This window comes from Meleagris gallopavo, chromosome 30 (genome assembly GCF_905368555.1).
Source record: "Meleagris gallopavo chromosome 30, MGAL_WU_HG_1.1, whole genome shotgun sequence".
Classification (NCBI taxonomy): Eukaryota; Metazoa; Chordata; class Aves; order Galliformes; family Phasianidae; genus Meleagris; species Meleagris gallopavo.
In genome coordinates, this window is record NC_139433.1 from 4458092 (window position 1) to 4473178 (window position 15087).

General features: G+C 49.3%; 2 protein-coding genes and 1 long non-coding RNA gene across 8 annotated transcripts; 1 reads left to right on the top strand and 2 right to left on the bottom strand.

The window, feature by feature from the left end:
* Positions 1-1738: 1738 nt before the first annotated feature.
* RAB8A (RAB8A, member RAS oncogene family) lies at positions 1739-6939 on the bottom strand. The gene is made up of 8 exons (XM_085211919.1): positions 6585-6939; positions 6292-6352; positions 6055-6115; positions 5697-5774; positions 5212-5301; positions 4208-4273; positions 3948-3998; positions 1739-3226 (listed from the first exon to the last, which is right to left on the bottom strand). The coding sequence occupies exons 1-8, from the start codon at positions 6706-6708 to the stop codon at positions 3134-3136; spliced, it is 624 nt and encodes a 207-aa protein (XP_085068045.1). The 5' UTR covers positions 6709-6939; the 3' UTR covers positions 1739-3133.
* Positions 6940-7081: 142 nt separating this feature from the next.
* On the bottom strand, positions 7082-15087 carry TPM4 (tropomyosin 4). Of its 6 annotated transcripts, none has more exons than XM_010725080.4 (10): positions 14793-15087; positions 12357-12482; positions 12232-12271; positions 9905-10038; positions 9468-9585; positions 9080-9150; positions 8750-8825; positions 8306-8368; positions 8161-8230; positions 7521-7725 (listed from the first exon to the last, which is right to left on the bottom strand). In XM_010725080.4, the coding sequence occupies exons 2-10, from the start codon at positions 12398-12400 to the stop codon at positions 7643-7645; spliced, it is 699 nt and encodes a 232-aa protein (XP_010723382.1). In that variant the 5' UTR covers positions 12401-12482; positions 14793-15087; the 3' UTR covers positions 7521-7642. The 6 variants fall into 6 exon arrangements, with proteins under 6 accessions (XP_010723381.1, XP_085068043.1, XP_010723382.1 ...); XM_010725081.4 differs by lacking the exon at positions 14793-15087 and adding an exon at positions 12800-12819; XM_010725079.4 differs by lacking the exons at positions 7521-7725; positions 12232-12271 and adding an exon at positions 7082-7300 and having other exon boundaries at positions 14793-15081.
* On the top strand, positions 12957-14552 carry LOC146542508 (uncharacterized). Its single transcript, XR_014880195.1, has 2 exons — positions 12957-13465; positions 13580-14552. It is a non-coding gene; the product is annotated as an uncharacterized LOC146542508 (long non-coding RNA).

Sequence of the window (15087 nt, forward strand, 5' to 3'; positions counted from 1 at the left end):
GGTAGCACGAGGCTCTGATGTCGTGGAACACGAGATGTGCCTATCAGCACAGGAACTGGACAGGCAACGTCAGCACGAAGCAGCAGCTCCAGCACACACTGGCACATCAGCTGACAGGTCTGCACCCGAAAGGGTGAAATCTATCCAGCATACTGCAGCAGCCTCAAAAGTAAGGTCAACCACAGAATTCTGTGATCCTCATCAAAGTAAAGGAATTTGAGAACATGCTCAAAAATGGGTTTGTTTCTCTACAAACCAAGTGTTAACTGATTACCTGGCATTTTAGTGATATTTAGACATAGAAAACGTGTGGCAAGCACATTCTCAGCTTTTCAGATCTACTTAAATTCCTCTTTTGTAGATTCTGCATCGAATTTCAGATTTGTCCTTAGTTAATGAAAGCTTACCTATAAATGCATTCCTGTATTCAGTGGCACAGTACCTTTTTTGAACATTGTGTTTTTGTAATATCCGTGCTTAAAAAAACACAATAATTAAATGACATGTTGGAAATATCAACTACATGTTGTATTTATGCCAGATTTGATGTCAGTATTTGGCAACACGTAGCCAAGCAGAAATGCCACTGCAATATCTTTAAGCTTTCCCTGTCCTATATTTGCATTCTAGTTTCATGTTGTTTACACTGATCCAATTTCTGCATAGAGTCTGCATGCCGTAGGAGCACAGCGATGACTGCAGGTCACAGTAACTGCACAAAACTTCCTGAGACTGAGCAATAACACAGCTGTTCACTGAGCAAAACCCATCAGTTCAGAAAAGGAAATCATGCTGTAAGTTATATTATATTGACACGGGCAACAGCCAGCGTAAGTTTGAACAAAGGTGTTCACAGACAAAGAGCTTTTAATGCAAAAAGGTAACACAAGATCTAGCAAATGGAGGCTGACAAACGATGTGGTTTGTAAGTTAATGTGGTATTTCTTTCCTATCTCAAGACAAACAACTGAGATGCTGTCGATGGGCGAGACCCAGTGTCACGGTGACAGCAGGGCAGACTTAGCACTCATTTTCCCAGTCACTTCCTGAAGTGACTCTGGCTGCAACTTCTGGCTACATTAGAAGAGGTGGCTCCATGTGAGACAATCCACGTGTACCACTAAGCCAGAAACAAAACACCAAGCAGATCTGATTTAAGCACCTCAACTCGGCACCACTAAGTCCTCCAAGCAGTCTTTTTTTCTTAAAAAAAACCCCAAACTGTTCTTATCTCAGGGTAGCAGCACTGCTTGTCCAGCCTATCCCTCTGCAGGAGCTGTCCTCTGAAGCACCAGAAGGTTCTGCAGTGCCTTTATGTGATTTTATCCTACAGTACATCTGTGTGCCATTGACTGCTGCACTGTCACCAGGTCCTCACACTAAAAAGCCACAAGCAAACAAAACAAACGTTACAAGGTGCTGCTTAGAGGAAGGTTTCACATATCAGTGTAATAATGAACAGAGCTCATTTTGATCTGCTAGCTATTAAAAAAAAAAAAGTTGGTGGCATTTAAAATCCATTTTTTAAGCTAGTAACTTGCACAGTACAATTTCCTTTTTTCTTTTAGAAAAGCAGGCAGTAATTCCTGTTGAGCTCAGTTGCATGCTGCGGATAAGTTTAAAAATCTATCAGACTTATAATTAACTCCAGTAACACTTAGGAGTGCTCCTCTAAGGCCAAGACAGATTACCAGAAAACTGAAGAAAACAAAGCTGGTAAGTAATCATTATTAAATCATTAACTTTAAAGTGAGCTTTAATTTTATCCTTAAGTGCAGTTTTCAATGTAAACAAAGCAGCACATGAACAATTCCAGTGAGTTGCAGGACACAGCTGATATGTTCACTTGGGTTAAATATACCATAACTCCAATTACTGACAGCAGACTTCTAAGCAGATTGCTCTTACTGGCTCCTTTTATTAATCTAATTAGTCAGGCTTACAGCCTCTCAAATGAGAGCAATTAGTTACCTAGGTGCTTTACTAGGCTGTTACATTTTATACAATGGAATGTAATAGACTGTGTTTATAAGAATAAATATTTCCACTGAGGACTAAACATCATTTGCATTGATGCATGCTATTAACAGGTTTGCTGCTGCTTGAAATCTGCAATGATCAATACATGGCAGCAAGGCAAATCTCAGCTTTCAAAGTTTGTTTTCAGAAAGTGTCCATATGTGCAACATTTATTTGCATATGTGAGCACGTGTGCATAAGAACACACAACTGGAAGCAGTGCAATACATTTTCTTGTCACAATTTGTAACCAGCTACTACATCACGACAGATCGGGGGCCATTTCCAACTAGAGAAGGAAGAGCTGTTCCCTGGGATGTTCAGTGTGGGATACGTGGCCCTGGGGGCTGTTTCTCTAAAAACTGAGTGCAGAACATCTGCAGCTCTCCTGCTGGACGTGCAGACCGTTTAATTAGGTGTGGCCACCTGTAACCCGGCTAAAGGAACTCCTGGCATAAGGAACCAGCACACCTACAGCACACTCTGCTTTTTCTAAAAAAATAGAGATGCCTTGGAATTTTTTTAAACTCCAGCTGCACTCATGGATTGTCTACAACACAGCTGAGTAAGAACAGCAGATCGAAGAACTGTCTCTAGTAGCAAGAAGGAGTTTTGCAGAAAGCTTCCTTTACCTTCTGGGAAGGCGCAGCCCGGACTGCCTTCCTAAGTGCATTTATTGGTTGTTTTGATGCAACTGCTTTGTATGCATCCAGACACAGATCTGCAGATGTATCAAATACATGCACCTGTACTTTATTCATATTGGCATTTCAGTTTCTGATTTTGATTATGACTTAATCTTTCTAATTTGGATACGTTAGAGATACAAACAGTGAGGTTGAAGCCTGTCAGCAGAGGTGCTCTCGCAGGTCACATTCGATCTGTGCTCCCCCTGCTCTGCAATGCCTGCCCAGTGGCAATCTGACAAAAATAAACTTGTTTCATCTCCAAAATTGAAGAGCAGACAATTACTAAAATAAACAATTTCTTATTCAGGTGGTCACAGAGTGACAAGGTTTGCTGGAAACGCTAGAGTCCACAGACAGAGAAGTCTCACTCAGAACAGGCACAGTCCAGTTGGGCTGAGCAGGCGCTCAGATTAAGGCTGTGTCCCTCACAGAAGAACACATCGGAAAAAGCTGCTTTTCTTTTGCTGGTCTGGTGTGATTTTGACTCCCTGGTTGCTGCCCTGTGGGCTATTGCCTTCCTGAAGATGCAAAGAATTTCAGTTACTTATTTATACTTAACAGCTTCTACTGCCTATACTTCATCTATACGTTTTGATGAATCAAATCTGTAATTATACAAAAAATATTACTAAAATTCAGCAGGAGCTTTCACTCATTTATTTGACCCTTCAGTTGCATCAGCCTCTGTGAAAACTCAGAGAGCTGCTCATCCTACTTTTGGCTTTGACCAACAAATACAGAGCCTGCTCTTCTTTCCATCAAACCAAAGACAGCAGAGACCAGAAAAATTACAGGATATGTTTGGTTTGTGCTCAGTACTTCAGGGTGTCAGTACAAGTAGAAGTGATTGGATTTTCTTTATGAAATGAAGCCAACAAAGCGTGAAGCAGACCTTCCATGCTCTAAACTGATACAATTCACTTTTCCTGACTGCAGGAGCAAGAAATACCGTTAAGCAGCTCTCCTCTACCACTCACATGGCTTTCTAAAAAACACATAGAAAAATTCTGTTCAGAGAACATCAACCACTGCAGCTGATTCCTGAAATGCAGACACAATGGTTTATAAGCCATGGGCAGAGCACAGCTCACTGAAACTAAAAACAAACCTCTCTGACCTTCAGTGCATTCCGGTCAGAGGCCACGAGAGGCCATTTGCTGTGCTGCAGTTCTTGCTGTTAATTCTCACGTTTTTTCCTCTCCATTTAAACACAGCTTAGCCTAAGTAGAATTCACTTACCAACTTCTTGTCCATTTTTGCTTTGATATCTCTGGCAAGAGTGAAAAATGCCTGCATAAGGAAAACAGTTGAAGGAATACAGTTAATAAAACACACTCTTAGCAGTTTTGTTTATTAATCATCTGCCCTCCTGACTTTAATAGCCCATGTGAAGTATCTGCAGTTGAGTTTCGCACCCAGTCAGGATGGGCAACTGCTCTCACTGCTGATCTGCACGCTTTATAAGACAATAAATACAAGAGAAAGGTTGCAGTACTTACATTCTCTATGTTTATATTTGCTTTTGCGCTGGTCTCCATGAATTTAATTCCAAAACTCGCTGCAAGCTGAACAAAAGCAGGTTTGGTGTTAGTTGGGTGGCTGCAGGAATAGCCACAAATGTAACGAGCAGCGCGGGATCTCCTCTGCAAATCAGGAGCTGAACTGCATTGCTACTGGCATCTGTTCTTACTGGGCTTTGTTCCTCTGTTTCATACTTTGTGCACATTTTCATCTGCTCCTTTGTCTTTCAATACATACATATATTTTTAACAGACACCTTGCCAGTTTTGTAACGTCTGCGGTACGTAGAAGTACTTTCTCTACTCTGACTAACATCCAGTGCCAGAAAAAACAATCCTGTCTACCTTTCTTTCACAAAAAGGGCCATTCCTAATGATTTTCTTTCTTTGGCTGAGAATTCAGCCAGTTCCTTTGCATCTAACGCATCTCAAGCAGATAATCCATCAGCAATCTAAACAGACTCATCTTTTTGTTGGACTGGGAAAATATTTTGCAGCTACAGCTTGGGAAACGTTCAGTAGCTCCACTCAGAAGTAGCACTGAGCCACCGAGGAAGCACACACACAGTAACAAATAACAGCTCTCGGTTAAAGTGGGGACACTGCGGGGCAGGAGGTGCACTTACTGCATCAAACCTTATACACAAACCAGGAAATGACAGTAATGACTGCTTCAAAAGTGGAAAATTAATGAATAAAAGGTATTTTAATATTCATAAAGGGAACTTCATTGCTCAGCTCAGGAAAATGCATAAAGACTGAATCCAAGAGGGAGCATCACCATGCCTCAGTTCTCTTAGAAGCACTGCATTCACTTCAGATCAGGTTTTCCTGAGGCTGCAGCACAGACTGCTTCTGCTCAGGCAGCAACTGCACCAGTGCTGGCAGGAAGGAACTCGGCAGGCTTTACAGACACCCCAGGAGGACCAACTTTACACGCCGCCTTCACCCTCAGCAATCCAGGTGCAGCCTGTGACACTTACCTTCTCCCCTTGCTCTCTAGAAACTTGTCTTTTGTCATTTGCATCACATTTGTTCCCAAGGATCATTTTTTCGACGTCTGGAGAGGCATGCTGAGATAGAAACAGATGAAAGAAAGGACTTCTGCTTATGTCTTACAAGTACTGCCAAAAGATGAGGTGTCCATCAAGAACATAAAATGGACATGCTGGTGCTAAGCACTCTCAGGTTTCTGAACTGCACAGCATCTGATCCCAGCACTGCACTGCAGGCACCGACTGCTCCGTGAGCGTCCGTCAGCTCTGAGCCCACTTGTGCCAGGGAAACAAAATCAAAAGCACGCTCTGTACGCCCTCACAGCAAATGACTGTTAGCCAGTGCAGTTATTCCTGATTTTTGTTTCATTTATTTTCTACTTTGAGTTTGAAAGAGACATTTCTGAAGTATTTAATTTCTCCTTTCGGAAGGAGAAACAGCACCTTTAACATCACATAAACAGAGAAATTACCTCTTCGATGTTCCTGACCCAGTTCCGAATATTTTCAAAAGACTTTTCATTGGTGATGTCATAGACTAACATAATGCCCTAAGGAACAAGGAGACAGACACTTCTTTCAGCGTCATCAGTATAAGCAACAGTTAAAGACCCGTCGTATCAGAAAGGACAGATAAAGAAGAGCTGTTTCAGCACAACCCGGAACGTCAGCGCGCGTTCTGCGAGGCGGCGACGGGGCGCGAGTTCGCACTGAGTCACAGCGCCCAGCGCCCGGCACAGCGCCGGCACCCGGCCAGCTGAACTGCAGGGCGGTTCCGCCCGCAGGCCACGCCGCTCCGCTGGAGCCGAACCGCCCGCGCCGCGCTCCTACCATGGCTCCTCTGTAGTACGCCGTTGTGATGGTGCGGAATCGCTCCTGCCCGGCGGTGTCCCTGCAAACACACGGAACGGGGCTCGCTCACCTCCCAGCTCGGTGCTCACATCGCGCGGCGCCGTGCGCTAAAACTGCTTTTGTTTTGACGACACCGCCAGAGCAAAACCGCGACAAAAGTAACGGCGCTACGCCGCAGCGCCGGCTGTCAAGGCGTGGAACTCAAACCGGCCTTACCATATCTGCAGCTTGATTCTCTTGCCATCCAGCTCTATCGTTCTGATCTTAAAATCAATGCCTGGAACGAGAAACAACCGAATTACTTTTAATTTCTACAGAGAACCAAACGAGGTTTTCCCTCTGGTTCCCCCGGTCCGGCTTCGCCGCCTTCCCACGAGGAAAGCGAGCGGAGGCCGCCCGCACGGCCGGGCTTCGGGCCGCGGCTCAGCGCCGCAGGGAGCGAGGCGGCAGCACCGCACAGCCCGGCAGCGCAGCCCGCGGGGGCCGCGGCACCGCTCGGCCCCGCGCACCGATGGTGGAGATGAAGGTGGCGTTGAAGGCATCCTCGGAGAAGCGGAAGAGCGCGCACGTCTTCCCCACGCCCGAGTCGCCGATGAGCAGCAGCTTGAACAGATAGTCGTACGTCTTCGCCATGTTCCCGGGCGCCGCCCCTGCGCCACCGCCCGCCCCCCGCGCCGCCTCACGGGCCGCACCCGCCGCCCATCACCGCCCGCAGCGCGCCGATTGGTCGAGCGGAGCGTCGCGTCGCCGCCGAACCCGGGGGGCGGAGCCCCGAGCCGCCCCTCCATTGGACTCCGCTCGCGGCGTAAGCGGCCGCGCGATTGGCCGCGCTCCCCGCTGCGCGCGCCCGGCGCGACGTCACTTCCCGCCCCGGGCGGAAGGCGCTCGCGGCCGCGCGAGTCGAAGCCGGAGGGAGGGGCCGGGGCGCGCGGGCAGCGTCACGTGGCGCGCCGGCTCGTGACGTCACTCGACGGGCGGCGCGGCGCAAGGAGCGGAGCGGCGGGGCTGCGAGAAAAGCGTTTAATGCGCGCGGCGCCCCGCGGAGCGCAGAACCGCGCCGAGCTCCGTCTGTCGGGGCCCTGAGGGCGGCGGGGACGCGCTGAGGGCGGATGCCGCGTTCGGGCCGCGGGGTCCCGCTCGGGTCATATACAGTTCAGTTCGTTTAGCGTCTGGTCCAGCGTCTGGTGCAGCCCCAGGTTCTCCTCCTTTGCTTGCGCGAGTTTGTCTGGTGAGAAGGGAGAAAAATGGACGTAAGACGGACGATACGGCTTTACTCCTCGAATTACAAACGTACCCCGAGATTCACGGGAAACGACGCGGCTTTTCTTTTTGCGGCTGCTCTCACAATGAGGTGCTGCCCGCGGAGCACCGAGCTGCATTACTTACAGTCATCACTGCTGTATTTTCAGCGGGTTATAAGGAAAGAAAGCCCCAAAGCTGGAAGGTAGAGGGATCTGATTTTTATTGAGTTTTACAGAGAAGGATCAGACCGAAGGATCGCTTTTAGGACTGCACAGAATGGCAGGAATTACAGGCAAGAAGAGCATAAGAGATGCAGCAGCACAAACTACAGCGAGGTCATGTCATTGAGCGCGTGGTCCAGCTCCTCGCTGATTGCTTTGTACTTCAGCTTCTGAGCGTACAGCTCGTCTGCCGGGCAGCGTGCGGAGAGCAGCCCGGAGGGAAAGGCGGACAGCAGAGGGCACGAGGACAGGAGAAGGCAGCAAGCAAAGCAGGTGGAAGGGAAAACAAAAGAAGAAAACAGATCTGTGATTGAGCAGCAGTGCGAAAGTAGAAATACGTGCAGCTGCCAGGTCAGGCATTTCATCTGCGCTTCTTTTTTTTTAATAAATCTCATAGTTATTTTTCAGTCATTGGGCTAACGTTATGATTTTGTTACTAATTGAAATGGTTCTTAAGATTCTATGTGTGTGAGTTGGCCAAAAAGTTTATTGTTCACAAGGTTGTGAAAGAGAATCTCTTCCAGAGCCATGAGGCAGCACAGCCCTGCGCAGCCCACCGGGACAGCAGGCGGATGCTTCTCAGCAAGATACAACACCCATTTTAAAATGTTTAATTTCATACCTTCCAGATCATCAATGGACTTTTCCAGTTTGGCAACTGTTCTCTCAGCAAACTCAGCACGAGTTTCAGCCTAGGAATATTAAATAGAATAACTGAGCGCTGCTAAAAAACGCCGCCAAGGCAGCCTGGGGGGGGCTGGACTCACCTCTTTAAGCTTGTCAGAGAGAATCTTGATTTCCTCTTCATACTTATCTTCCTTTTCAGAGTACTGTGGAAACAATACACACTCCTGAAGAGCAGTTGCAGCAGCAATAGATGTTTATGGAAACATGATCTATTTACAGCTGCTTTCCTTTTCACAACAGCTGCATGCACTTCGCACACTTCTGAGACATCTCAGACTCTGATTTCTGTACCATCACTGTGAACCCGATGATGTCCAAATCACTTCATGCAATTTAGACTTTATTTTCTTGTGCAGCACAAAACAGCTGAATGTGCAAAGAGGAATGGTGCAGCATTATTGATGGCCTGTTGGCACAGGAAGGCAGGTAACCCCTCTTAATTTCTGAGTATTTCTGGAGTATTTCTGTGCATTTTAGTTACAGGTTTTGACTTTGTCCCCATCCCATAGGTTGAAAGTACCAACCTTTTCAGATTGAGCTTCCAAAGACTTCAGATTGTTTGTGACATTCTTCAACTCCTCTTCAAGGTCACTACATTTACTACAGGCAAAAAAAAAAAAAAAAAAAAAAAAAAAAAAAGCAGAGGTCACCACTGTGTTGTGGTTTGATTTTATTTAGAAGAAGTCTAAAAATATATGGTAAAAAAAAAAAATCGTTAAGTTTGAAAGCAGGAAGTTGGGCACATGGGGCACAAAGCCATTTCCAAGCACACTATGTGCTCCCCCACGAGTAGATTTTTCCCTTGAGATGTTTTAACCTCCGTTCTAAACCTCCAGGTGTGTAAAGCTACTCACACTTCGGACACCTCTGCGCGCTCTTCAGCTCTTTCCAACTCCCCCTCCAGAATCACCAGCTTGCGGGCAACCTGAGGAGAGAGCACAGCGTTCACACGGCGCTGATCTGCAGCCCTGCCTGCTTTCCTTCTGAGCAATAACAGTGCAGCAGAACGTTTGTGCACAGATGTGACACTTTTTCCCCAAAATCAGACTTTGCAGTTTTTATAGAATCAAATACCTACAATGCTGCAAAAGTCACAATTTAAATTACTCCTTTTTGGGAGTATTCTAAAGTTGTACCATCACAGTGTGAAAAACATACAAAAAATGATCGAAGCGAAGAACAACAAAAGTTGTTCTTGGTTTCCCATAATTCTATCAGCTCCCTTATTTACACATTCCTCACCTCTTCGTATTTGCGGTCGGCTTCCTCAGCAATATGCTTGGCCTCCTTCAGCTGCATTTCCTGAATTTCCATTTTTTCTTCATCTTTCATTGCTCTGTTCTCAATAACTTTCATTCCTCTGCAGAAGCCAAAGCAATTATGCTGACCGTAGAAACATTTTAGCAATTTTGTATCAAAAGCCCCAAAGTGGAATTCAATATTTGTAACCAAAAGGGCCCCATTGCAACCAACCCTCAGGTTCTTCCAAGCTGATAGAATTACTCACTTAAAGTAGTTTTAAAAGAGAAAAAAAAGGCACCTCAAGTTCAGTCTCTGCGATGCACGTTAGCACACGCAGATGCTGGAATGTTCTGTGTAATTTGATTTTATTCTTTACACAAATGAAAGAACGAAAGAAGGAAAGAGAGAAAGCAAGGGAAGCCCAAGGGGGAGGTTACCTCTCACTCTCATCCGCCGCCTTTTCGGCCTCCTCCAGTTTCTGCAGGGCTGTGGCCAGGCGCTCCTGGGCCCGGTCCAGCTCCTCTTCCACCAGCTGGATGCGTCTGTTGAGCGCCGCCACCTCGCCTTCCGCCTGCAGACACAGCAGGGAGCTGAGCCCCGCGCCGCCCCGCGGCTCCCCCCACTGCAGCACAGCGGCTCTGAAACCCTTTTCCTCTCTCCCCGCTTTTTGTTTGTTTAAGCAATGGCATCTCAGGAATGCCAAGGTACACAGCGCTGCTTCCCCCTTCCTTTTCTTGCTGGTACTCCTCATTCCTGGCGCACAACAAAGGACTGAGCACTGATAAAAACAGATCTACCTGTAGAATTCAAACTTAAACGTAATGGCTTGTTCCAAAACCTTCGTGTCTGGTTGTAAACTCTTGGTTCCATCACAGACTGTGATGCTACCAGCCCTGCACCGTGAGCAGGGAACGCAGCCCTTCTGCTCAGCGGGGCAGGGCCGGCTGCAGCGCGAGGTGCTCTGCTTTGTAACAGAAATAGGGCAAAATTAAATACGTTCTGAAAATAAATCCTTTCCTTTTCCATCACTTCCTGTGGTACTTAAGGAACTGTGCAGCAAACAGTCCGGAATGAGGTCCGTGTTATTCAGAAAGCCAAGCAGTAGTTAACTGCTCATTCCAAAATCGCTACACAACAAATGGAGAGATGCCTGCCTATGCACGATGCAAACAGATGAGCGTCCATAAATACATCGTGTTTATTAAGACACGGCTCCTTTAATCGCTTCATATTTGAAGAGAAAAGCCACGCTTTAGTAAGGCCAGGATCGCTCAGCTAATCAGTGCGCACTGACCCTAACCCTGCCTGCCACCCTTCCCGGAGAGCAGCGCTGGGGGCTGCGGGCAGAGCACTCCTCGCTGGGGCTGCGCGGACTGCCGTGGCGGAGCAGCTCCCCGCTGCTTCCAGCCGCTCCTCAGCCCGAGGACGCGGTTTCCCCTCGTAAGGACGTTGGGAGGAGCTCAGCGGCCGACCCAGCCGGCAGCCGACGCCCGACTCCGGTCCCGAGCCGCCCGGCCTCCGGTTCGCTCCGTGTTTAACTTACTGGGTTCCCACATCGCTCACGCAGCACTCCGGCATCCGGTCCGAGCACCGCCGCTTCTCGCTCCGGCCGGGCCGCTCCCACTGACCGCGATCCCGGAGCCGCGGCGCGGACCCTCGGGAGCCGCCCGGCCCCACCTCTGCCGCAGCCCGCGCTCCTTATACGGTAAAACTAACTCGCTGACATGCGATAAAACAGCAGGAAGATGCCGGGCGGGCCGATCGCACACAGACCTAAGTGAAACCAGCTGTCCGGCCCCGGGAGAGCGGCACGCTGCTGGAGAGCTCCCATTTCTCAGGGAAAACCGGGAGGGAAAAGTTATTTTCCAGCAGTTCGGACATTTCCCAGCTGTGCCTGAGCCGGCGGCGCGGCGCCGGGGCGGGACCTCCCCGCCCGTTGTCATGCAGCGCTTTTTCCCAGCGAGCGGCCGCCCCGCCCGCAGCCCGCAGCCCGAGCCCGGCGCGGTGCCCGCGGTGGAGAGCGGAGCGCGGGGAGGTGCGGGGCGCACCGGGCGCAGCCAGAGAGAGAGCCAGAGACAGGAAGGAAGGAGCGGGGCAGCCCGGAGAGAGCGACCGAGAGAGGCGAGCGGGCAGCCGGCGGTCTCACTTTCTCCCGCAGGTCCCGTTCCAGGTCCAGCTCCCGCTGCAGGACCTGGGCGCGATCCTCCGCCTCGTCCGCCTGCTGCTGCAGGCATTGGATCTTCCTCTTCACCGCTTCCAAGGAGCTCGGCGCGGCCATGGGCGCGGCGGGCAGGGCGCGCGGTGCTGCACGTGGCGGCGCGCGGCCCCGCGCCTTTCAATGGGCCGATGACGTCACGCGGCGGGAGGTGGGGTGGTGACGTCAGCAGAGGAGCGGCGCGCGGGAGCTCCGGCACGGCCGCGCCCCGAGGACGCCAAAGCGACGCCCGCCGCGCCGCGCCACGTCTGGGCCCGCGCTGGCGCGGGAGGAGCGGAACCGGGCCCGGCAGCTTCGGGCGGTGCGGTGCGGTGCGGTGCGGAGCGGAGCGGGGCGGGGCGGGGCGGGGCGGGGCCGTGCGGTGCAGCCCTGCGCCGAGCGGAGCCGAGCGCCAAGCGGGGCCCCGGCAACATGGCTCGCTTATACAGGACGCCTCCCGGCTGCCGAGCGCCTCCGTCCCTCCCAACCGGCGCCCCGTGCAGTGCCGTGTGCCGCTGCGGCAGCGCAGGGTGCGGAGCGGGCAGCGCAGCGGGCGGCAGCCGGACGTACCTGAAACGTAGCGCCGCTTTCCCGTCCCCTGACCGAGGTACTGCAACAAACAACGCCCGGTGATTCGCACCGGCCCCGTCCCACACACACAGCAAAGCCGGGCGCAGCCGGCTGTGGGTACGTACGTCCGTGGCCTTCTTTTCAGCCTGCTCCAGCTTTTCCTGGGCATCTTTCAGAGCCTCGGAGTATTTATCCAGCTCATCTTCGGTTCCTTTCAATTTTTTCTGCAGAGCTACCAGCTCATCCTCGACCTTTCAAGAGAAAAGAAAGGAATTTGGACGGATTACCACAGAGACGTGGCTAAAACCTCTCCCTTAGTTTTCATATCATGGAGTCCCAGAAGACCCAGGGCCGGCAGTGTCTGCCTGGCAGCAGATCCCAGGGAAGATGATTAAAGCACGCTGTCCTCCAGCAGCACAGGATGTGGCTCAGTACAGAACTTGGCATCGTCTCCTTTACACCTCATTTCTGTTTTGGACTCCACAACATCCTGCAGTTCTACAGCGTATTTTACAGTGTTTTAAAATTATGTCCATGTGCAGAATATTGTGACAGAATAACTCACGACCTGTTAGGAAACTCTTTGATTGTGGTACAGTTCTAAGAACAGGGCGGCTGTTCCCTGCTGCAGCTCTGCACATCAGAACGACGAGCTGCAGTGCCGCTGCTGTGTGGGGTGGGTCAGAGGGCCCCAAACAGCCCCAACCTCCACCATCGCAGGTCCAACCCGGCCATCGAGGTGCTCTCCATCCCGCACCATATAAATCCATACTGTGCACTGCACAGAACTATTTATACCCTGCAGGGAGAACGGTTAGTGACAAACTGCTCACGCTCCCGAGGAATTTGCATTATCAGGAGCTGCTGCTGATAAGGGTGTGCCTGCAGCCCATCTGCTCCCGCCTGCCATTTGCAATACAAAACAGTTCAGTCCGTAGAGAAAACTGATTTAACCATTTGACTCTGATTTCACCTAAATTTAGACTGTCAGAACAGTTCACTCAAAACAGTTCATGTTTCAGTACGTGTATCTTCTTCATTCTAGCATCAAGGACAGCTTTACCAGCATTCCTGGCAGCGAGCTGTTCTTCAACACTGCTACGCTGCTGTACTTTTGTTTAGAGTAACCGCAGCGTGAGAGAACTGAACAGGCTCCCCTGGGTGCTTCAGCAGGGAACAGCAAGCAGGAGGAAGTGATGCTTCCTTCATGTATGACATTAAAATCCCTACCACGGTGCGTGTGCCTGTGTTAAAAAAAAAGTAATAAAAGAGGTGGAAAACTGGGGACAGTTCAGAGAAGAGAAGGAAGATCAAAGCCTTATTTCCCCTATTTCACTTTTTATTGCAGATTACCCTCATACTTAAGAGTTCCCAAAGAGACGCCGTTCAGTCTGTCGGAAGTCACCTTTGCTAACTACATGCAAAGAGGGGCTAAGCATCCCGTCACCTCTAACAGCTCTGAATTCCCATCTGCTGGGGCTGCTATGCCCCTGAGCGCAGGAAGGGGGCCGGTGTGGCCCGGCAGAACCACATCTGAGCTGCACCTCTCAGGCTATGGAAGAAACAGCGACCGCGTTCACGCGGTGCTGCGTGGAGCCTGGAGCAGCTCTGAGCGCAACAAAGAGATGAAGGGCTTTCTGTGAGCTGGGGTGGAGCAGGAAGGCGGCAGCAGTTCAGCCTTTTGGAAACTTTTTTTTTTTTTTTTGCGGTGCTTTAGCAACATGGATGGCCAATTAAAAATGTAATTACATCACCCAAAGATCCCAGATTGGACAGAAGAAACACTTGGCCAAATAATAATGCACATGGCAATCTGGAAGAAGTAGCAGAAAGAAACACGTTTAGAGAATATAACAAGATATGAGCATTTCTTTATATAAGCTCAGTAACAAATTGGAACATGGTGAGCAAAACATTTAAAGATTATTCTGAAAGTATTACAGCTCAGAGTTGAGGTAGGCACCCAGAATAAAGAACAACAAAAAGCAATAGAATATGCAAATGCTATCAGTATAATTCAATTAAAATCAGGGCTTTCAAATTAAGATATTTCTGATCATTGCTGACAAATCATAACACAGCACACCTACTGGCGAGTCGCAGCAGGCACCTCCGAGGGCACTGCGGGACCACAGACAAGTCAGCAGAACTTCATTAATTCACTTCAAGGAGAGGCTCAATTAACATCGGCTGACTTCAGGCAGCATTAACTCTGTTCCTACAGGTGTTCAATCTACAGCTTTGACTTGAAGTTTTTCATGTCTTTTCAATGGAATCACGAGCAAAAGAAAATTAAAGCAATTATGTATGATTTAAGAAAACTGAGACAAAATAGTCTTAAAAATCTCTAGCTAGTGCTAGCTTTGCAAAGACAGAAGAAACTATCATTAATACCTAGCAGTGGCTGTACGAGTTTAACATAATAAAAAGGCAAAAGATTGAAAACAGATTAATGGGAAACTCAAGTTCAAATTTTGTTCTCGGAATCAGAGTGCAGCACAGCACTTTGTTACACTGATTTCCACAGCACGTGCACAATCTGTGATTTTATTTCTACTTGCCTGCTTGCATTTGTCCTCAGCTGCCTTCTTATCCGTTTCAGCCTGCTCTGCTCTATCAATTGCATTCTCCTTGTCCAGCTTCAACATCTGCATCTTTTTCTTGATCGCTTCCATTTCTGCTAAAGGACAGGCTGAGTTTGTCACACAACCAAGAGTTCTGAAGGGTAAAGCCTTATGTTTTTGGGGCAGAGAAAGAAGTCGTGCCCAGCCAAGTCACAGGGAAACTGAGCTGAAGCGGCTGCAGGGAGCTTTAAACCTGGAGACCCCTGGACAAAACCCAGATCCGTGGGCCTCT